The sequence below is a fragment of the Phocoena sinus genome, chromosome 2 (genome assembly GCF_008692025.1).
Source record: "Phocoena sinus isolate mPhoSin1 chromosome 2, mPhoSin1.pri, whole genome shotgun sequence".
Lineage (NCBI taxonomy): Eukaryota > Metazoa > Chordata > Mammalia > Artiodactyla > Phocoenidae > Phocoena > Phocoena sinus.
In genome coordinates this window covers 35,467,388-35,490,082 of record NC_045764.1, presented here as the reverse complement: position 1 = coordinate 35,490,082, position 22,695 = coordinate 35,467,388, and the positions used below count along the sequence as shown (strand labels likewise).

At 39.8% G+C, this 22,695-nt stretch overlaps 1 protein-coding gene across 1 annotated transcript in view; it reads left to right on the top strand.

Annotated features, from left to right (window-relative positions):
• Positions 1-22,695, top strand: part of SH3GL3 (SH3 domain containing GRB2 like 3, endophilin A3) — a 144,358-nt gene that overhangs the window by 74,311 nt on the left and 47,352 nt on the right. The window contains exons 2-4 of the mRNA XM_032622847.1: positions 13,553-13,621; positions 19,500-19,572; positions 22,075-22,218. Of these exons, the coding sequence (XP_032478738.1) occupies positions 13,553-13,621; positions 19,500-19,572; positions 22,075-22,218 (286 nt within the window). The remainder of the gene's footprint in view (positions 1-13,552; positions 13,622-19,499; positions 19,573-22,074; positions 22,219-22,695) is intronic.

Below are 22,695 nucleotides of genomic sequence, written 5' to 3'. Positions count from 1 at the left end.
AAATTTACCAAGGCTTGATTTGTGACCCAAGATGTGATCTCTCCTGGAGAATGTTCCATGAGCACTTGAGAAGAAAGTGTATTCTGTTGATTTTGGATGGAATGTCTTATAAATATCAATTAAATCCATCTTGTTTAATGTGTCATCTAAAGCTGTGTTTCCTTATTTATTTTCATTTTGGATGATCTGTCCTTTGGGGAAACTGGGGTGTTAAAGACCCCTATTGTGTTACTCTCAATTTCCCCTTTTATGGCTGTTAGAGTTTGCCTTATGTATTGAGGTACTCCTATGTTGGGTGCATAAATATTTACAATTGTTATATCTTCTTCTTGGATTGATCCCTTGATCATTATGTAGTGTCCTTCTTTGTCTCTTGTAATAGTCTTTATTTTAAATTCTGTTTTGTACTCCAGCTTTCTTTTGATTTCCACTTGCCTGGAATACCTGTTTCCTTCTCCTCACTTTCATTCTGTATGTGGCCCTAGATCTGACGTGGGTCTCTTGTAGACAGCATATATATGACTCTTATTTTTGTATCCATTCAGCAAGCCTGTGTCTTTTGGTTGGAGCATTTAATCCATTTACACTTAAGGTAATTATCGATATGTATGTTCCTATTCCCATTTTCTTAATTGTTTGGGTTTGTTACTGTAGGTCTTTTCCTTGTCTTGTTTTTTCTGCCTAAAGAAGTTCCTTTAGCATTTGTTGTAAAGCTGGTTTGGTGGTGCTGAATTCTCTTAACTTTTGCTTGTCTGTTAAGGTTTTAATTTCTCCGTCAAGTCTGAATGAGATCCTTGCCGGTAGAGTAATCTTGGTTGTAGCTTTTTCCCTTTCATCACTTTAAACATGTCCTGCTACTCCCTTCTGGCTTGCAGAGTTTCTGCTGAAAAATCAGCTATTAACCTTATGGGGATTCCCTTGTACGTTATTTGTTGCTTTTCCCTTGCTGCTTTTAATATTTTTTCTTTGTATTTAATTTTTGATAGTTTGATTAATACGCATCTTGGCATGTTTCTCCTTGGATTTATCCTGTACGGGACTCTCTGTGCTTCCTGGACTTGATTGACTATTTCCTTTCCCATGTTAGGGAACTTTTCAACTGTAGTCTCTTTAAATATTTTCTCAGACCCTTTCTTTTTCTCTTCTTCTTCTGGGACCCCTATAATTCAAATGTTGGTGTGTTTAATGTTGTCCCATAGGTCTCTGAGATTGTCCTCAGTTCTTTTCATTCTTTTTTCTTTACTCTGCTCTGCGGTAGTTATTTCCACTGTTTTATCTTCCAGGTCACTTACCTGTTCTTGTGGCTCAGTTATTCTGCTGCTGATTCCTTCTAGAGAATTTTTAATTTCATTTATTGGATTGTTCATCATTGTTTGTTTGCTCTATAGTTCTATAAGGGCCTTGTTAAATGTTTCTTCTGTTTTCTCCATTCTAGTTCCAAGATTTGGGATCATGTTTACTATCATTACTCTGAATTCTTTTTCAGGTAGACTGCCTATTTCCTCATTTGTTTAGTCTGGTGGCTTTTTACCTTGCTCCTTCATCTGCTGTGAATTTCTCTGTCTTCTCATTTTGCTTAGGCTGCAGGTTCATAGTTCCCATTGTTTTTGGTGTCTGACCCCAGTGAGTGAGGTTGGCTCAGTGGTTTGTGTAGGCTTCCTGGTGGAGGGGACTGGTGCCTGTGTTCTGGTGGGTGGGGCTGGATCTTGTCTTTCTGGTGGGCAGGGCTGCGTCTGGTGGTGTGTTTTGGGGCGTCTGTGAACTTAGTATGATTTTAGACAGCCTCTTTGCTAACGGGTGAGGTTGTGTTCCTGTCTTACTAGTTGTTTGGCATGGGGCGTCCAGCACTGGAGCCTGCTGGCCGTTGGCTGGAACTGGGTCTTAGTGTTGAGACAGAGATATCTGGAAGAGCTCTAGCCTATTGATATTATGTGGGGCTGGGAGGTCTCTGGTGGTCCAGTGTCCTGAACTCAGCTCTCCCACCTCAGAGGCTCAGGCCTGACACCAGGCTGGAGCACCAAGACCCTTTCAGCCACACGGCTGAGAAGAAAAGGGAGAGAAAAAGAAAGAAAAAAATTCATGTAAAAAAAAAATAAATAAAAAAGAGAGCAACCAAACCAGTAAACAAATCCACCAATTATAAAAAGCACTAAAAACTAAACTAAGATAAACTAAGATAAACATAAATATCAGAAACAAATCAGTCACAGACAGCAAACCCCAAGTCTACAATTGCTCCCAAAGTTCACTGGGACTGTCCGTTGTCTATTCAGGTATTCCACAGATGCAGGGTACATACATCAGGTTGATGGTGGAGATTTAACCCACTGCTCCTGAGGCTGTTGATTGTGGGGATTTAATCTGCTGCTCCTGAGACTGCTGGGAGAGATTTCTCTTTCTCTTCTTTGTTCACACAGCTCCCAGGGTTCAGCTTTGGTTTTGGCCCCATCTCTGCGTGTAGGTCTCCCTCAGGCATCTGTTCCTGCCCAGACTGGAGGGGTTTAAAGCAGCGGCTGATTAGGGGGCTCTGGCTCACTCAGGCTGTGGGGAGGGACGGGTACGGTAGTCATAATTGGAATGTGCGGTGAGCCTGTGGTGGTAGAGGCCGCTGTGACATTGCAACAGCCTGAGGCACCCCGTGTATTCTCCCGGGGAAGTTGTCCCTGGATCACAGGACCCTGGCAGTGGCGGGCTGCACAGGCTTCCGGTGGGGAGTGTGGATAGTGACCCATGCTTGCACACAGGATTCTTGGTGGCTGCAGCAACAGTGTTAGCGTTCTCTCTTGGACCCATCTCTTGGGTCCAAGCTGATAGCCACGGCTCATGCCCGTCTCTGGAGCTCGTTGAGGCAGTGCTCTGCCTTCTGTGGGCAGACGGGGAAGGAATCCTCTCTCCTCATGCACCCCAAAACAATGGTCTCTTGCCTCTTCGGCAGGTCCGGACTTTTTCCCGGACTCCCTCCCGCTAGCTGTGGGGCACTAGCTCCCTCAGGCTGTCTCCACGCAGCCCACCCCAGTCCTCTCCCTGGGGTCTGACCTCCAAAGCCAGACCCTCAGCTCCCAGCCCCCACCCGCCCCAGCAGGTGAGCAGACAAGCTTCTCAGGCTGATGAGTGCTGGCTGGAACCGATCCTCTGTGCGGGAATCTATCCGCTTTGCCCTCTGCACCCCTGTTGCTGAGCTCTCCTCCATGGCTCCAAAGCTTCCCCCCACCGCCCACCCACCATGTCCGCCAATGAAGGGGCTTCCTAGTGTGTGGAAACTTTTCCTCCTTCGCAGCTCCCTCACAGAGGTACAGGTCCCATCCCTATTCTTTTGTCTCTGTTTTTTCTTTTCTCTTTTGCCCTACCAAAGTATATGGGGATTTTCTTGCCTTTTGGGAAGTCTGAGGTCTTCTGCCAGCGTTCAGGAGGTGTTCTGTAGGAGTTGTTCCACAGGTAGATGTATTTCTGATGTATTTGTGGGGAGGAAGGTGATCTCCACGTCTTACTCCTCTGCCATCTTGAAGGTCCCCTGGGATTGTTTTCTTAATTTCTTTTTCTGTTGGCTTGTGGTTAGCATATAGAAACACAACAGTCTTTTTTATGTTGATAATATACCCTGCAACTTTACTGTGTTTGTTTATTATTTCTAATAGTTTTTATGTGAAATCTTTAGGGTTTTCTATATATAAAATTGTGGCATCCACAAATTGTGACAGTTTGACTTCTTCCTTTCCAATATGGATGCCATTTATTTCTTTTCTTTGCCTAATTGCTCTGGTTAGGCCTTCAATACCATGTTGAATGAGAGTGGGGAGAGTGGGCATCCTTGTCTTGATCCTAATTTAGAGGGATAGCTTTCCATTTTTGACAACTCAGTATGATGTTAGCTGTGGGTTTATTAATCATAGCTATCTTAAAGATAGTTTTGATGTCAGTATTGGGATTGCCTATTGGATTTTCTTTTTCTTAATTTTCAGTTGTTTGGTTCGGTCTTCTGGCATGCTAGATGATTTTTTATTTTAATGGCAGATACTATACGTGAAGATTTCCTCCAGAGAGAAATTTTATTCTGGCACATAATGAGGGTAAAGGTCAAGAATCTTGATGCAAACAGGGATTGTAATGATTCAAGTTTACATATCAGGCTTTGTGAGGGCATGTCTCTTTCTACCTTGCAGTTAGTCCTGGGCCTTAGGCCTTCAGGGTTTGAACCCAAAACCCATTTACTGAGGTTCCTCGTTATTGGGCATCGTGAGCTCTAATTTTGTCTCTTGATCACTGTGATAATGCAGAAATCTCCGCTTAGATCTTTAGCCTTCTAGCAGCCTCTTAGTACTGGTAGCTTAGCATCTTGCTTTGTGCATATACAGCTTAAGAATTATCAAAAGCCTTGAGAGGAAATTGCACAGAACCTGTCGGGTTTACTTCTTTATGTCTCCTTATTTTCCTGGAATTTTGGCCTCTTCTATCCTGGTTTCCTAGGTTGCAGCACACTTCAATTTTCCTCTCCCCAGCCCAGTGAGACTGCTGCAGGTTCTAGGCTAACGCTTTCTGTTCAGATTTTTTACATCGTGTGTTGCAAGGCAGGAATTTCCCCAAAGGGGAAAAGCAGCTGTGAATGCATGGCTCTTCTCGGTGCATTTCCCTTCTTCATGATTTTGGCCCCTCAGATCCTGATTGCCTTGGTTGCTCTCTGAAGCCTTCAGAGATTTAAAAAAATTTTATATTTTGACATAATTTTAAACTTACAGAAAAGTTGCAAAAATAGTACAGAGAGCTCACAAATACCTTGTGCTCATCTCCTAATGTTAACAACTTACAAGTCTCCTTAATTATTTATATTTATACTTGAGTAGTGCCATATTTTCCAAGCTGATAAGAGCAGAGCATAGCTACTAAATGGTTGAAAGAAGGAAAAAAAAAAAAAGGAACTAGTAGAGAAGGTGAAATTTTTGTTTCAGGACTTCTCAAAATCTCCACTGAGATTTTTCCTTGTATGAGACATCTCCCATGACCACATAAGGTTGGGAAATGCTCTATCTTATATGCACCCCCTTGGAAATCTGCAATGCCCATTTACATTTTAAAGTCTCGGAAAAGTGTTTTAGTAAAGAAATCTGCTTAATTTTGTTTATCCCCATGTTTCCAAACTTATATGGTGAAAGAGCTGTTCTTTTGTCTGACCTTTACTCATACCCTGTGCCGCTAGTGTTTTGTGGAACACATATTGGAAAATACAGTTCTAGAGCACATTCTAAAATCCTGAGCTATAAAATTTGCTTTTTTACATTTTCTCCTAGGTTCTGGCTTTCTTGCTGTTTACTTTCTTGCTTCATAAAAGGGTAGAAGGTAGAGAAGCCAAGGTCTTTGAAAACAGATTTTTGCACAAGAATAAAGCCAAGGCTGTGTTAACATTTACCACTAAAACCCCAGCACATCTAGATGAAAAGCCAAATGCAAAAGCTCCATGTCCCCCAAATAAATTTCTTTTACATCACTGCTTGATTGTAGTCTTTGAAAATGGTTTTTATTTTCCTGTTATTGACAAAATTGGAGCCTACCAAGAAGTAGATAGTGAATGAAGATTTATCTCTGATTATAGCAACCCGCAATCCTGGGATAGGTCTAATTTGCAGCATAATCCTCTTTCTCACCAGGGGAAGACCACACGAGACACATTCCCTTAGTTATGTGTATTTTAGATTCGCAAGTTCCATCTAGTAAGCCCAGGTCAGAGGCAGTGTTTGGGCATGGAGAAGCTGAATAGGTGAGGGCAACTTGTGTTTAAAGTTGAAGAAGATAGGAGAGTTTTAGAGTGAAATTTGGACACTATTCCCCAGTCTACCTCTTCATCTTGTGTGTGTCCCGTCTTATCTCCCAGTGGATCTCCTTGTCCACCTTCTGGTTCCCCTGCAGTGTATTCTCCCATGGACCATTCAAGTAATATTCCTGAAATGCAGACCCAGTCATATCACTCACCTGCTTAAAAATCCATTGCCCACAGGATTGAATTCAGCCTCATTATCTGACCTCTGCCTATATGCTTGTATGTTCATTTTCATTTGGGGTCAGATTTCCATTTTCATTATCTTTATTGTATTGTTATGCTGTTTCCTAAGTGCCTTCATATATATATATATATATATATATATATTTTAATTAATTTATTTATTTTTGGCCGCTTTGGGTCTTCGTTGCTGTGTGCGGGCTTTCTCTAGTTGCAGCGAGCGGGGGCTACTCTTCCTTGCGGTGTGCGGGCTTCTCATTGCAGTGTCTTCTCATTGCAGAGCCCGGGCTCTAGGCGCGCGGGCTTCAGTAGTTGTGGCACCTGGGCTCAGTACTTGTGGCTCACGGGCTCTAGAGCGCCGGCTCAGTAGTGTGGCCCATGGGCTTAGTTGCTCCGCGGCATGTGGATCTTCCCAGACCAGGGCTCAAACCCGTGTCCCCTGCGTTGGCAGGCAGATTCATAACGACTACGCCACCAGGGAAGCCCATATATATATGTATATTTCAATAAGGTATGCCTTTGCCTATGCTATTCTCTCTGCCAGAAATGCCACTTCTTCTCTAGTCTCCTTGGTGCACTCCATATATTCTTCTAGGCTCATTTCTGGAAATTTCTTGGCATCTTTTCATCCATTTAATTTGCTTTCTTGCACCTGAGTTTGAACAGCAAATTCTGCATCTCTATTATCTGCATCTCATTGTGTTGTGGGCATTTAATTTTGCTTCTCAATGGGCCTGTAAGTGGCTGGAATGTAGATTGATTGATCTTTGTATCTCTAGCGTATTGACCTAGTTGGTAGACTTTCAGATATTTGTTGAATTAGATTGAATGATATGTGTCAGTTTGAAACACTGAGGTGTTTTTTTAAAAAAATGAATTTTTAAAAAAATACAGTAATACAGTGCTTTCTCAACACTGCTTTCGCTGCATCTCTTTGAAACTCATCGTAATTTAGGACTGAATTCTAAAATTTTATACCTACATAGTTATTTATATTGTAGATTTCTAATTTAATTGCATTATGGTTAAAAATATGTTCTTTGTGGTACTGACTGATTTGTGACCTAGTAAATGGTCAGTGTTTCTGATGTTCTATCTATACTTGCAGAGACTCTACATTGTCTGTTTATTGACCGGAGGGATTTATGTATTCGTGCATATTTGATTAGGGTTATTAATTTGATCATTCAAACCATCTATATCCCTTCCAAGTTTTTTTTTTTTTAAATCTGTCAGTTTTCTAATAGAGTTGTGTTAAAATCCCCATAATGATTGTGGATTTGTTAGTTTCAGTTATTTCTTTCAGTTTTTGCTTTACTTTTTTTTTTTTTCTGAAGTTATGCTGTTAGGTGGACTATATTATAACAGAACTTTGGTGGATTGCTCCTTTTATTATTAGGTTAAGTCTCTATCCTTATTAATGCTTTGCCTTAAAGTCTTTTTTGTTTGATATTATTGTTGTCCGGGTTTAGTTTGATTGGTATTTTCCTAGTATGTATAATTTATCTGTTTTCACTCTTTCTGTGCGTTGTGTTTTAGGTGTGTCTCTTAAAAGCTTTATATAGCTGGATTTAAAAAATCTACTCTATTAATTATCCTTTCATGGGTTGAATTGAATTGATTTACATAGGTAATGATTACTAATTTATTTGGACTTCTGATTACTGTCTTATTTTGTAGTTTCCACTGGTCATCTTTTATGTTCCCCTCCATATCCTTTGCCTTTGTTTTCTTTTGGATTGGAAAGCACTGATTTTCCAAATGTGCTGGTATGGATACTATGTTATAACCCACATAGTATTATATGTATATTATTTTTTTGTGCTTTTAGTAGCTACCATTAATTATATAAAGCAGATACTTCTCATACATTATTATAACAGTGTTACATTTATGCCCATTTCCCACCTCCTCCTGAACACAGACAAACCTTAGCCTGTTCAAAATATCCACTGAGGGCTTCCCTGGTGGCGCAGTGGTTGAGAGCCCGCCTGCCGATGCAGGGGACGCGGGTTCGTGCCCCGGTCTGGGAGGATCCCACATGCCGCGGAGCAGCTGGGCCCGTGAGCCATGGCCGCTGAGCCTGCGTGTCCGGAGCCTGTGCTCTGCAACGGGAGAGGCCACAACAGTGAGAGGCCCGCGTACCGCAAAAAAAAAAAATATATATCCACTGAACACCCTTCCCACTCCTTGTGTTATTATTGCTTAAGGATTTAATTTTACCTTTTGCTTGTTTGTTTTTTAATCAATAGTTACATTTACCACCATACTTTTTCAGTTCCTGTTCTCACCATTGTTTCTTGTGATCCATACTTTCCATTTTGGTTCAATTTTTATTTCCTTGATGAAGTATTTTAGCATTACTTTTATTAGTGACTGTGATAGTCTGTATATATCTTTATTTTGTTCTCTTTATTAAACAACAGTTTAGGGAGACATAAAATTCTAGATTTTCACTTACTTCTTCTCAGCACTTTGAAGCTTTACCTCCATTGTATCCTGGTGTCTATTCTTGCCAAAGAGAAATCTGTCATTTTTATTGTTGCTTTGGTTGTTTGTTTTTCCCCCTGTGGTAGTTTTAGAAATTTTTATTCTTGAGATCTTGATGTGTCTAGGTATGAGTTAATATTTACCTTGCTTAGCACTTGAGTGCACTTTCAAACTGTAGACTCATATCTTCCTTTAATTGTAGGAAAAAAAGAGCTATTAAGTCAAAATATTGATTCTCTCATATGATGTCCTTTTTTCTGGAATGCTTATCAGGTATATCTTGGAGCCTCTCACTTATGCTCCATATTCATTGACATTTCATATTAAAAAAGTAAGACTTCTTTGTCCTTTAAAATGTTTTGTTCTTTGATGAGTTTCCTTAGTAATATTTTCCAGTTTACCAGTTCTCTCTCTGATTATGCCCAGTCTGGAGTTTATATCATCTCTTGAATTTTTCATTTTCATGACTATCTATTTTTTTATTTCCAAGATTCCTAATTTTTTAGAGCTATTTAAGAATCCCCTCCTTTTGTGTAATTACTTGCTCTTTATTAATGGAAGTTATTCCTTCATTTATCATATTGGTAATGTCTAAACATATAAAGTCTTTGTCAGATTGTTTCATAGAAGTATTTTCACCAGGAGTAAATTCATGTTGTGATCTGTGATTTTGTTGGCTATCTTACTTGATGTTATATTGATTCATGGGCCTTAGAATTTAGATTTAGAGGCTAACTTTTAATTGGGGAGGGGGTCTTTTTGTCACTTGTAATCCCTCTGTGCACCCTTCTATCTAGTGGTTGTGATTTCTTCCACCTCGCTTCCTAAGGCCCAGATGCTGAATGATGGTTTCTGCTCTATGGTGATATTGGGAATATCTCAATCTAGCCACAGAGCTGGTGAGGGGTGGAGGTGGTGACTTGATTGGTTCTTTACTCTCCAGTCTCCATGAGCCTGCAGATTCCCAAACATACTAACCTCAGACAGTGGTTTGCATCTGGATATTTTTTCCAGCCTCCTTTTCCTGCCCATCCCCTGGCTTTGAGCAGGGCTTGATTCCAGGTTCTTGTCTCATGGACCACTTTAGATCCCTTTTTACCCAAAAGGAACCAGACTGCTGGCTGCCAGAGCCTGTGGCAGACAAGAAGCTCAGCAAGAGTGAGGCTTCAACCCTGCTCGCCATATTGTGTTTCTGTTCCTTTTCTTGTCCATACAAAAACTTTATTCTCTTTTTAAGCATTGCTTATCTTTTTGCTTTTCTCTTTTGATACTTAATCTTTCATTGCTATGTATTGAGAACATAGGCCATGTATCATAGTTGAGTTTATCTAGTCATTTTGACCAGAAGTAGAAGCTTCAGTATTTATATATAGTTTCCAACACTTAAAAGAAATAGGACTGCAGTTTCTGTAACTCTGGAATGAGGTCAGGAGCCCTGTAGTGATCACCCCTGTCTTTCTTATCTTTATGTCTCCCTATCACATAGTAGATGCTCAACAATATTTCTTGAATGATGAAGAATTAAATATCAAGTGGTCTAAAGAGCTAATATCATGCGACTTTTTTTTTTTTTTTTTTTTGCGGTACGCGGGCCTTTCACTGTCGTGGCCTCTCCCGTTGCGGAGCACAGGCTCCAGACGTGCAGGCTCAGCAGCCATGGCTCATGGGCCCAGCCACTCCGTGGCATGTGGGATCTTCCCGGACCAGGGCACGAACCCGCGTCCCCTGCATCGGCAGGTGGACTCTCAACCACTGCGCCACCAGGGAAGCCCCATGCGTCTATTTATGCTGACTTTTCAAAACAGCTGAACATCACTGGGGAATTCAGGAAAAACAGAGGAATGATCATGACTCTTAACCATGACTCCTGTTGAAAAAAATCCCATATTGGTGTCTTCTTCCAAATAAGAAACAACTATTAATCTCATTAGTTTCTGTTCTTAAAAGTGGGAGCACTCCTTCTATTAGACACTCTGATTTCTAAAAACAGAGCAAGTATAACCTGAACCAGTGAGAACTGATTCAGGCTGGGTAAGTTTCAGGTCTAACTCTCAATACTAGAAGGATTTTCAAAGGGATATTTTAAAACAAGGATATATGCATGGGCTTCTGTGGTTCCAGTAGCCCTCTGAAATTGTATCAGTCAGTTTTGCTGTGTAACAGACTGCCCCCAAACAGTGACTTAAAACCCATTTATTTAGTTCACAACTCTGTAGGTCAGCAATTTGAGCAGGGATTTACTGGGTGGGTCTGTTGGTCTGGCTGATCTTAGCTGGGCTCAGGCTCACTGACCTCTTGGTGGTCAGTGGTCAGGTGAGCTGTGGTTTTGGTGCTCTGGGATGGCTCAGCTGGGATGGCTATCTCTGTTCCAAGTGGTCTTTCATTCTCTAGCAGGCAAGCTCAGGCTTATTCACATGGAGATGGTCACAGTGGACCTCAGAGAGTGAGCAGAAGTATCTACCAAGTCTCTTTATAGCTGTAATGCATCTATAAGGTCCAAAGTCAATATTCACACAGGGTTGTTTACATTCTATTCAATTGACCAAAGCAAGTTATGGGTGGAGAAATAAAATCCATATCTTGATGGGAGGAACTGCAAAGCATTATGGCCATTTTTGCAATTTGCCATGCAACAGAACGTGGAGGGTTTTTCCTCAGGTGTGGTTGTGTAATTTTCAGAAAATTACCTCCAAAGTTAAGAACCAATATTTTAAATGATTTCACTACTGAACAAAAAGAGATTTGGGGGACTTAATTGATGGATATCTGTTTCAAACACTGCTTGGTGTATGGCAATGGGATTCTCAATTGTTCTTGTTGAAGGTTACCCCTGGTATCAAGGCATTAGAATAATCCTCTCTGACTTCAGTACTGAGCCTGAAAACAAAAACTGTTGTCTTAGTGTATCTGTCAGCTTCTGTTGAGTAACAAAGTGCTCTACCATTTAGTGGTCTAGAACAATGACCATGTAAATGACCCATGCTTCCATGGGTCAGCAGATTAAGCTGGTATCAGCTGGGCTTTCACAGTGTCTGCAGTCAGCTGCAGGTCAAACTAAAGAGCTCTGGTTTGGGGAATTAACTGGTTGTCCTGACTGAAGGTGTTGGGACCACTTGTCTCTCACCACCTAGCAAATTATCTCAGGCTGTTCACATGGTGGCAGCAGGGTTTCAAGAGAACGAGTGAAAGCACACAAGATCTTGTAGGGCCTAGGCTTGTTTTTAATGGGTCAAAACAAGTCACATGCCCAGCTCGATTCATTAAGGTGGAAATAGACTCCAGCTCTGTCTAGGAGGGATGGCAAAGACATAGAAACAAGGAAGATGGGGAGTTGTAGCCTTTTTTTGGTAATCTTTCATCTCTCTTCAAGTAATTCCCTCTCACACCTCAAATTTAAGTTAAATACTGTCTGCATGTATATTCTTCCTATTAAACCGTAACACTGTGTGTCTGATAGTAGTAGTGTAAGTAGTAGCAGAAAACCACACTTAACATTTAAAACAACCTACAATTTTTTTTTACCATTAATTGGTGGTATCCACCTCCCTTTACTACTGAGTTTTATATTCATATAAGTATTTTAAAGGTGTAAACAAATCCTGTAGATGTGTACTTTTCTAAAGAAAGTGACTTAACATATTTTCTACTGCTCATCCAGTCTCCTTGTTTTCTAATCCAACCCACACTGGAGCCAAAGTTGGTTTTCTAAAAGGTTTCCCAACTGCATTGTTTGATGCAGAAACTCTAGGGACTTCTCAATCATATTCTTTACCTTGGCATTTGAGAATCTGTGTGGTCTGGCCTCTGCCTACCTTTCAGCTTTTATTTTCCTTCATTCTCCCTTGAGTACCATTCATTACAGTTAAACCAAATTTCTTGCTGTTTCTTGAGTACACTTGGTCCTATATCAGTAGTTCTCAACTGTCCAGAGACATTGTTGGTTTTCACAAAGGGGTTGTGTGTGCTGCCGGTCTCTAGTAGGTAGAGGCCAGGGATGCTGTTAAACATCCTACAATGCACAGGACAGTCTCCTCAGCAAAGAATTATCTGATATAAGTATCAGAGTGCCAAGGCTGAGACACTGCCCTACGAATTGCTGCCTCTGGGTCGTTTTTCATGCTGCCTCACACCAGAAGGCCTTCCTTCAGTCCTGCCCGTTGAAATGTCCCCTGTCCTTAAAAAGCCAGTTCAGATGCCAAGCCTTCTAGGAAACAAGTCCTGGATGGATCCCACCCTTACCTTTTACACTGTAGGTTCGCAGAATCCTTTCTATGAATCACTGAAATGCTTATCACTTAAGATGTTTACAATAATTTGTGTTCTGTACTATTATTTTGTATTCTTATTGTTTCTCCCTTGTATTTTATAAGTTTATTTATTTATTTTTGGCTGTGTTGGGTCTTCGTTGCTGCACGCGGGCTTTCTCTAGTTGCAGCGAGCCGGGGCTACTCTTCGTTGCGGTGCGCGGGCTTCTCATTGCGGTGGCTTCTCTTGTTGCGGCGCCTGGGTTCTAGGCGCGTGGGCTTCAGTAGCTGTGGTGTGTGGGCTCAGTAGTTGTGACTTGCGGGCTCAGTAGTTGTGGCTTGCGGGCTCTAGAGCGCAGGCTCAGTAGCTGTGGTGCACGGGCTTAGTTGCTCTGCGGCATGTGGGATCTTCCTGGACCAGGGCTCGAACCCGTGTCCCCTGCATTGGCAGGTGGATTCTTAAGCACTGTGCCACCAGGGAAGCCCTCTCCCTTGTAATTTAGTTGACTGTTGGTATATGAACTCTTTTGCTGAACTGTGGGTTCCTGGATGACCAGGATTAATCTTATTTATGTTTCTACTAGAGCAACTACCATGTGTTTTACATATAGTAGGTGCATAATAAATATCTGTTGAATGAGTGAGGAATGTGTATCTTCCCATGTTCTTAGCTATGGTTACTCCTTCCAACAGTTTTCTTAAATGACTTAATTCAAAAAAATCCAACAAGCTGAACCTGAGTTTTTTTGTTTTTGTTTGTAATAATTTGGGTAAAATACTATGATAACAAATGATTGTACAGTACAATTACTTGTGTTTATTTCTACAGCTGTTTAGTGAAAAAATAAGTGGCGTTGAAGGAACGAAACTAGATGATGAATTTCTTGACATGGAAAGGGTAAGAGAACATTTTAATGTAAATTATCTTATAAATTTGACTTTCATTGTGATGTGATATATACTGATACTGTAAAGGATATTAGAGTGGGGATCTAGGATGTTTGAATTCAGGTGTGGATTATGGAATCCAAAAGGCAGTTCTTTCATACTTCAAGATCCAAATAAAGACCCTGGACCTTGGGAGATGGGATATTGGCTAACTGGTTCCCTCTGGTGGACAAGAGTCAGAATGCTCAAAAGATGGTCCATCTTGGCAAACAGTGTAGGCCAAAGTGATTGTGATTTAATATCTTGGAGAGTCGAAATGTATTACTGGGAGGAGGCTCTTCGAATATATAAATATTGATTTAATGTGTGGAAGACTCTGACCCTGTTCCCATGTGTTTCAGCAGCTGCATAACAAGTAAGTTTTATCCACTGGAACCAGCCATGTCAATCAACTTGGATAAGCTGGTTTCAGAGTTTCCTGACGGGTGACACAAGGATGGTAATATGTGCTCTGCTTGCCTCATGTGGATGTTTTGAGAATTATGCAGAAAAATTAACGTGTATGAAAGCATTTAAAAAATACAATGAGCACGTCACAGACGTGATTGTTAACACATGACAAAGGAAGACTGTAGAGTCTCGGTCCCTGAACAAGCTTCCTGGTCAACTGTGTGAAGTAGTTTAGGTGGAGGCAGAAGTGGGACCATCACTAATTATCAGCTTCCTCAGGTCCTTTCCCCTTTGTTTTGGGACCTTTAAACATAGCCTAGTTTTAATAATTAGAGTCCCCAGGTGAGAGAGGGCAGAGAGAAAGCAAAGCATCTTTCCTCAGGTGTAACATGGACGATACAGGCTATAGCAGGTAGTAGAGCTTTCAGCAGATTCTGGGGAAGAAAGTCCAGCCCCAGACTGTGCCTTGGGGGTGTAGGGGTTACTGTCTTCAGGATACCCTGGATCTGGCCACACTGTCCTCCAGGGAGCTTCTTATTTTCTGGGTGAGCACAATTAATTTTCTAGAAATGTTAAGGCCTTGATAGAAAGCTTATTTTGTTTTGCTTTTGGAAAAAGTTAGTTTCTGAAGATTGAAAAACATAGAACATTTAAACATCATTGGCATACCTAAAATTACTTTAAAAATCTCTTGATAGATAAAGATATTTGTGTAACTTTATTACTAATAAAATGATTCAGTTGAGATGTTAAGTTTAAAAGTACATTTCAATAATTTCAGTTTCGGTTGTTGGACTGAGACCCCTCTTGTTTACTTCCTTTCCCTCCCAAACCTGAATGAGTGACAGAAAAAATACAAAAAGAAAATCTATTATCTGTTTTATTACAGTAGTGAAAAGCATGGAAATATTTAATAGGTCAAGAAGTTTTAAGGACTTTCTAGAAGAGGTGAATTATGAGACCACTAAAAGGAAAAAGAAGGTTTTAAAAAATTATAGAAAGATGTATCATGTAATCTATCAGGAAATTACAGCAGTTATGAACCATTATGCATCATTTAACATGGCATCTGAATATGTAAGGTAAAAGCTGTCAATGCATAGAGAACTGACAAAAATCAGAGTAGATTTCGCATACCTTTCTCATAAAATAACAGATAATTAAATAATAGGCTCATAGAGAATTTTCATAAAGTATGACTATTAACTTTGATTGTAAATCATATAGATATTTGCATTCCTCAAATTGAGAATTAATTTCAAATTTCTTTAAAACAATTTCAATAATCAGTTATTTATTGGGATATGGGAAAAAAACCCAACAGATTTCTCAAAGTAAAATCATAGAACACAAGGATTACAAGGAAGGTATAGTTGCCAAATTCTGGATGTTTGGAAATGGGAGAACATGTAAAAATAATTCTTGTTTCAAGAGGAAATGAAAAGTAAAATTAAAGATCACTTAGCCATGAGAACTGTCTATGTCAAAATCTGTGATATATGGCTAAGTCTTCAATGCATTTAATAGAAAATAAATTGTTGGAAGAGAGTGAATAAATCATTCAAGCCAAAAAGCTAGGAAAATAACAGCAAAGTAAGGCACTCTAGGTGGAAGGAAGAAATCAATACAGATAAATGAGAAATTAATAAAATATAAAGCCATAATAACAAAAAGGTAGAATCAATAAATAAAACCAAGAACTCTTTTTTTTTTTTGAAAGACCACCTCTACTAAGTGTGAGCAAGAGAGGGAAAAGGGAAAACACAAACTACATAAGGAATTAGAAGGATATAATGACAGATGTGGATTTTTTTTTGAATTTTATTTATTTTTTTGTACAGCAGGTTCTTATTAGTTATCCATTTTATACCTATTAGTGTATATATATCAATCCCAATCTCCCGGTTCTTTGAATTAAAAAAAAAGAGAGATTATTATAAACAGGTGTCAGAAATCAGGGCTGCCAGCAGCTCTCTAACCCAAGGGCTGAGGTCTGGGAGTGTCAGTGGCACAGGCTTTGGGCACCTCAGGGGTAGGGTACCAACACAGATGGAAATTCCAGATTTAATCTACCAACTAAGATGCCCTCACACCAGGTAGGCTTTACAAAAATAATTTTCACCTCTCTGCTTTCCCCTGTTTGTCCTGATGGTTTGCTGAGATACTTGCATTGCATTTTCCTAACCTGAACACACATACCCACCCCCCGATGTCCTCATTTATTCTAGAAGGGAGGTTTTGTTTTCAATTTTTTTGTGTTTAAACTACGTGAGTTATTTTTTTCAGTGTTCAACGTGATTGCCTATTTTTGCCAACATGTTTGGTGGCATCCTCTTTAATTTGTAAAGGGTTTATTCCTTGTATTGATTCCCGGGCTGTCCTGGAAGCACCACCAGTTTGTGTACATCAAGGCCTGTGAGTTTTAGGCCATTTGTTTCTTGGCATTTTTTTCCCAAAAGAAATAGAAGAGTCTAAGTGGAAAGTATTCCCGCCTCTACCTCCTCTCATCCTCACCCCTCAGAGGTGACTCCTAGATACCTGGTGGCTTTTCATGTCCAAAGAGGGTTGTATACATGGAATGACCACTCTACGTTGTGTTTTAATTAATATTGAATATATATAAAGTTATAAATCTAAAACCTAGGTTTTTTTCTTTTTCTTTTTTTAAAATTAATTTTTATTGGAGTATAGTTGCTTTACAATGTTGTGTTAGTTTCTGCTGTACAGCAAAGTGTATCAGTCATATATATACATATATCCCCTCTTTTTTGGATTTCCTTCCCATTTAGGTCACAACAGAGCACTGAGTAGAGTTCCCTGTGCTACACAGCAGGTTCTCATTAGCTATCTGTTTTATACATAGTAGTGTATATGTGTCAGTCCCAACCTCCCAATTCATCCCATCCTCCCATCCCCCCTTGGTAACCATAAGTTTGTTCTCTACATCTGTGACTCTATTTCTGCTTTGCAAATAAGTTCATCTGTACCATTTTTCTTGATTCCACATATAAGCGATATTATACGATAAAAAACCTAGTTCTTCTTAAGCCTTAAACTGCACATATAGATTTTATTTATAAATTAGTAATTTCAGTATAAAAGTGATGATCAGTTTTAGTTAATCTTCATTTTAGTTTCCATTAAGTCATAAGCTGAACAGATGAAATCCTTATACGTTTGTCATCAACTAGTTACATAATTAAGCAAATTCCCTTAATGCAAATTCCTGCAATACAAATGCAGTGCATAGGAGTCCCTCAAACTTAACATCAAATCTAAAACAGGATGTTCCTATGCACTTACATTTCTTGTAACTCTAATAAAATGTAAACATTAAGTTATCAAATTTTCTTAAACATTTCAAAGATCTTCATAAACAATCGAACATACTGAAGAGAGCCCGAAGTTTACAAAACTCGTTACCAGGTCAAGTACACATACACACAGGCACATTCCCACACACACAGCTAGCACACGTGTATCAGTAATATGGGTTTGATTCATTTCTGTACTGTCTTTTTAAACCTTCCTGGGGCCCCAAATTTAAGCATTCAGCTAAGGGGAACAAATACAATTTCAGGTTGGATGAGAGTGCTTCGTTGAAAGCTTCTGACCCTGAACAGATCATAGATTTTTAAATGACAAAAATGAGTTTTTTTGTATTAGACAGCAGTCCCAGCTCGCTGTTTTCCTTAGCAACGTACAGTGGACGTCTTCCCAGTACCTATAGATCTTCTGTGTATTTTCCCCCTGTGATTAAAGAGTATTCCTTACTTGGATGTTTCACAATTTATCAAGTCAATCTCCTATTGATTGTAATTTAAGTTGTTTTCAGTTTTTATGACTACGTAAAATGGTCTAAGAAACATCTTCTTACCTCCGTGCAGTTTACTGGTATGTTTCTAGATGCTAAGCCCCTGGAAGTATGATAGATGGTACATTAATAGGTACTTCACCTTGATCTCAAAAAGATTGTATCATTTAGCACTCCTGTTGTATATGAAAGGGCCCATTACTCCATACCTGTATAATACCTTATATGGCGTCCAGTCAATTAAAAAAGATTTTTGGAGGGTCAATCTGGTGAATGGAAAGTATCTCCTTTTAATTTATAATCTTCCTGAATATTTTGTCAAATGTTTATAAGCAACTTGTATTTCTCCTCTTTTGTGGATTGCCTTCTTTCTAGTCAGGTTGCTTTTTTTTTCTAATGGGAGTACGGAGTATAATAGATACTAACCCTTTATTTTTTTGCATTTTAGTTTCTGTTCACCACTTTTATCAAACTTCGTGTATTGTGTCTTTTCACCGTTCCATTTGAAATTTTATGGAGTCAGAATTTAGGTCTTTTCATCTATGATGCTTGGATTTCGGTGATGCCTGGAATATCCTTTCCACCCCCATATTTCAAAATATTCTCCTGCATAGTTTAGTACTTTTACAGTTTGTTTTTAGGTCCATATTTTTAATCCTGTATGTAGTGTGATGTATGAATCTAACTTTATTATTAATTTGACAAGTTTTAACCAAAAAAAGAAAAAATTGAAAGTGTGATAGGCTTTGAATTACTTTTACATGTTAATTGGGGGAGGATTTATATATTTCCAAAACTGAATTTTCCCATCTAGGAATGTGGCTTTTCAAGTATGTATTGTACATTTCTCATAATATTTCTTCCTCGTTATGGCTTATTTTTTAATTGCTGCTCTTATGAGCGGGATCTCCTTTTCCTTTAAAACATTTTCTTTTGGGCTGTTGATGGTATAAAGTAAAGCTATTGAAATGTGCATAGTTAACTTTTATTGTATAGTCTCACGTTCATTTTCTGGTTAACCAACAGCCAGAGTATACAGGAATGGTTTTGAGGAAGGAAAGATTCAGCCTTAACCTGGCAGGGAAACCTTTGTTGTTAGCATCTTCTGCCCACAGAACCGAAGAATATGTATTTCAGTGATAATATTGATACCAGTGATGATGATTCTTTTGTCGTTGGCTTACTGAGGTAGTTTCTCACCTGAATCCTTATTATGGCATCCTTATACAAGTATAGAAATTCAAGTTCACCCAGCAAATAAGGAAAGTTTGGCTCAGAAATGTCTAGTCTTGGTTTTGAGAGACCTTCAAGCATAACCGGTAATCTAGTGGAGCATAATAACTTGTCCAAGTTTCCTAAATATTACATTAATATTCATTTTAGTGTTGAATAAGAAGTTAGTGTTCTCCACCATCATTGGGAGGAGCAAGTATTGGAAGGATGTCCCAGAATCAAAAAGTTAAGAAAATATTACCTCTTCCAAAAATGTTGAAAATGTCCATCTGGATTAAAATCATTAAATGGTGTTATAAATATTAAATTGAGCAAATTTATTTCTCTGTTTTTCTGTAGAATTCACTGTTTGTCATTTACCAATATCTTCATGTGTTTCTCTTTTTTTAAGAAAATAGACGTTACCAATAAAGCTGTTGCAGAAATTCTTTCAAAAGCTACAGAATATCTTCAGCCGAATCCAGGTAAAGTTAGAAAATGTCTTGAAATATTCGATTGTTCATTCGCTGTCACAGATTCTAATAATCTAGGTTTACTGAGCGTATGGTTGACGTGATCTAGAAACAATGTCCTCTGTGTCCGAATAATGAAATTCAGTTTTTTTAAGTTGAGTGACGAAAGGTAGTTGCAGTGAATCCTAGCTGATGACAAACAGAACAGACACTTCTGTGAACTATGGTGACGTTATTTGGGTGGAGTCTTGGTCTTAGCAGCAAGACACTGCTAAGCAAAGACATTTTTTATGAGATGCTTTGGAAACCCACTAAATATTTTGTCCATGTTTTCTTATTCAGCTGTTTCCTCTTTTTTTTTTAAATTTCTGCCATCCTGTTCTAACGGTGCCTGTGACTTTGAAATGGCTTTCACTTCATGGCTTAAATGCTGATGAAGTGAGGTATGGTAAACATGAGAAACATGAGAAGGTCCAGTGTTACCGCAGCTTCTGGACAGGAGGTCTTTTCACTCCTAGGTATTGAATGAAGCAGCATCCCTTGATGAAGTTTTCCTAAGTTCTAAACTATAGAAACCAATAGAGGGCGCCCAAGCTTTGAATTCTGTGGCTTTCCAAATCTGCCTTTACTTTGTATGAATTTGTTATTTGCACATAATTATTGTGATTGCCTCGGCTGTAGGAATCAGCACACATCCAACCATCTGAAAATCTAGAAAATAAATTTAAAAACATACATTGAATAAAATATTATGTCTAGGCAGGATGGCAGGTATAGAATTCTTTAAAACTGTACAGCTGATTATAGTTTTAAAAAGCATAATTATATATCTCTTCCTGGGCCTTGTCAGTGATTGAACCATACAAGTCCCTTTTCCTGATGAATCAGGCAACACATCTAGGCAAGGGGGTTTCCTGGGTCCTGGGATATACGGTTGAGTTGGAAGGGAACCTGCCCTCAATGAGCTGACACTGGAATGGGGTAGGGAGGTACTGGCCAACAATGAAAGTGTCCACTTGGCCAGACACCTCTGGTTATTCCTGGAGAAGAGGAAGGGAGGCCTAGCAGCCTCTCATTCCATTTAGTGGCCCTCAGTCACAGGACTGCTGTATCCCATGTCCCGCCCTGACAGTGGGGAGAGGAGCAGAGTATGTGTGTGTGTGTGTGTGTCTTTGTGACGGGAGAGTGAAGCCTGTGTGCCTGGGGACCAGGAGGATAAGTGCTTCAAGGATGAGGTGGGCAAGATTCAAAAAGACTGGCACCGTGAGTGTCTAAAGCTTTGCTCCTCGAAGTGTGGTCCATGGCCCAGGAGGATCGGCATCCCCTGAGAGACTGTGGGAAATGCAGAAATTTGGGCTCATCCCAGACTGACTGCATCAGACTCTACATTTTAACAGGATCCTTGGTGCTTTGCATGCACAATAAATATGTAATTATTAAAATAAAAGACAATAAAAATTTACCCCTTTACAACGTAAAATTATCTCAACCACCTAGCCTACAGAATAAATTCCCAAATCCTTAGCTTGGTGTTCAGTTCATAGTCCCATTTCCCCCTAGGTATTTCCTGATTTGTCCTGTATTAATTTCTTCTTTGGTCAAAGCAGCCTACTCTTTATCTGTTGGTTATAAACCATAATAAGCATTCCCCCTTCTTCATCTTACACTATTTCTGCACTTTTGGGGGGCATCTTTCCATCTTTATTCAGCGTATTGTTATATTTTCCTTTCTGTACACCACATCAGACTTTATTTGCATAATTACATCTTGTATTTTCTGCCTTCCAGTAACTAGACTGTGAGCTCCTTGAGGTCAGAGGCTGTCTTAGGTCTCTCTGGAGTCCCAGTAATTAGCATGGTGTGTCACACAGAGCTGGGATTAGTAAACACTCATGGCCTAAGTCAGAGAAGGGACTTAGTGGCCACCTATCATTTCCCTGGGGTCCAGGAGTGGAGCTGCACCTGAGGGACCATCAACACAGACTCCGGTTCCCCACGGGGGCATCTGTCTCCTACTGGTTAGGCTTCCTAGACAGGAGTGTGCAGTGCAGTGGCCCTGTACCATGAAGTTAAATATAATCAGTCTGGATACACTCTTGGGGGTGGGGGGCTGTTAACCACCAGTTGGTTTGCAACACCCACCTCAGCAATTCTGTTGTTAGTTTGCAATTGGTCCCCAGGAAAATTTGTCTGCCCAGGTGTCAGTGTGTGACTCAGTGAGTAAGCTGTGGGTGGGGTAATGAGAGCCCCGGTTACTATTATTTGGGAGTCCACAGTGTGTGCCATAATTTCTATTTTTCATCATGTTTGTGCAACAGTGCCCTTAGCACCCACCCTGGTTAAGAATCTAGAAAACCATGGGAGTAACTTGGTGACACAAGTTACCTTCCTGTCTCAGGGCTCTGACATTTTGTCTAGGGCGACCTTGATTTCTCCAGCCCCGTTTGTTACATGCTATGTACCTGTCACTCCGCCGTGCCATTTTAAGGAATTACAAATGATAATGTTTTTAAGCATACAGAGCTAAGCTAGGAATGCTGAACACTGTGTCGAAGATCCGAGGACAGGTGAAAACCACGGGGTACCCACAGACGGAAGGCTTGCTGGGCGACTGCATGCTGAAATACGGGAAGGAGCTCGGGGAAGGCTCCACTTTTGGTGAGTATTCCCACATCACCCGGGAGAGCTGAGAATGCATCCTTTGTCGATTTTAGGTTATGCACAAAACCTTCATCTTAACAACGCTTGTTATTTTTTTCATATTATCAAAGCAATACATGTTCGGGAATTCCCTGGCGGTCCAGTGATTAAGACCCTGGTGCTTCCAGTGCAGGGGGCGCGGGTTCGATCCCTGGTTGGGGAACTAAGATCCTGCATGCCGAGTGGCACAGCCAAAATATAAATAAATAAATAAAAATTAAAAGAAAAGTAATACATGTTTATCGCAGGAAGTTTAGAAAACATAGGCAAGTAAAATAAAGGAAAATGCCAACATCACCCATAGTTCCCTACCCAGTGATGGGCCCAATTACACACTTTGCTGTATATCCTTTATACCTTTCGTTTATTCTTATATATATATTCGCATACACCTTTAAAAAAATTAAAATGGGGTTATAGTATACATACCCTAAT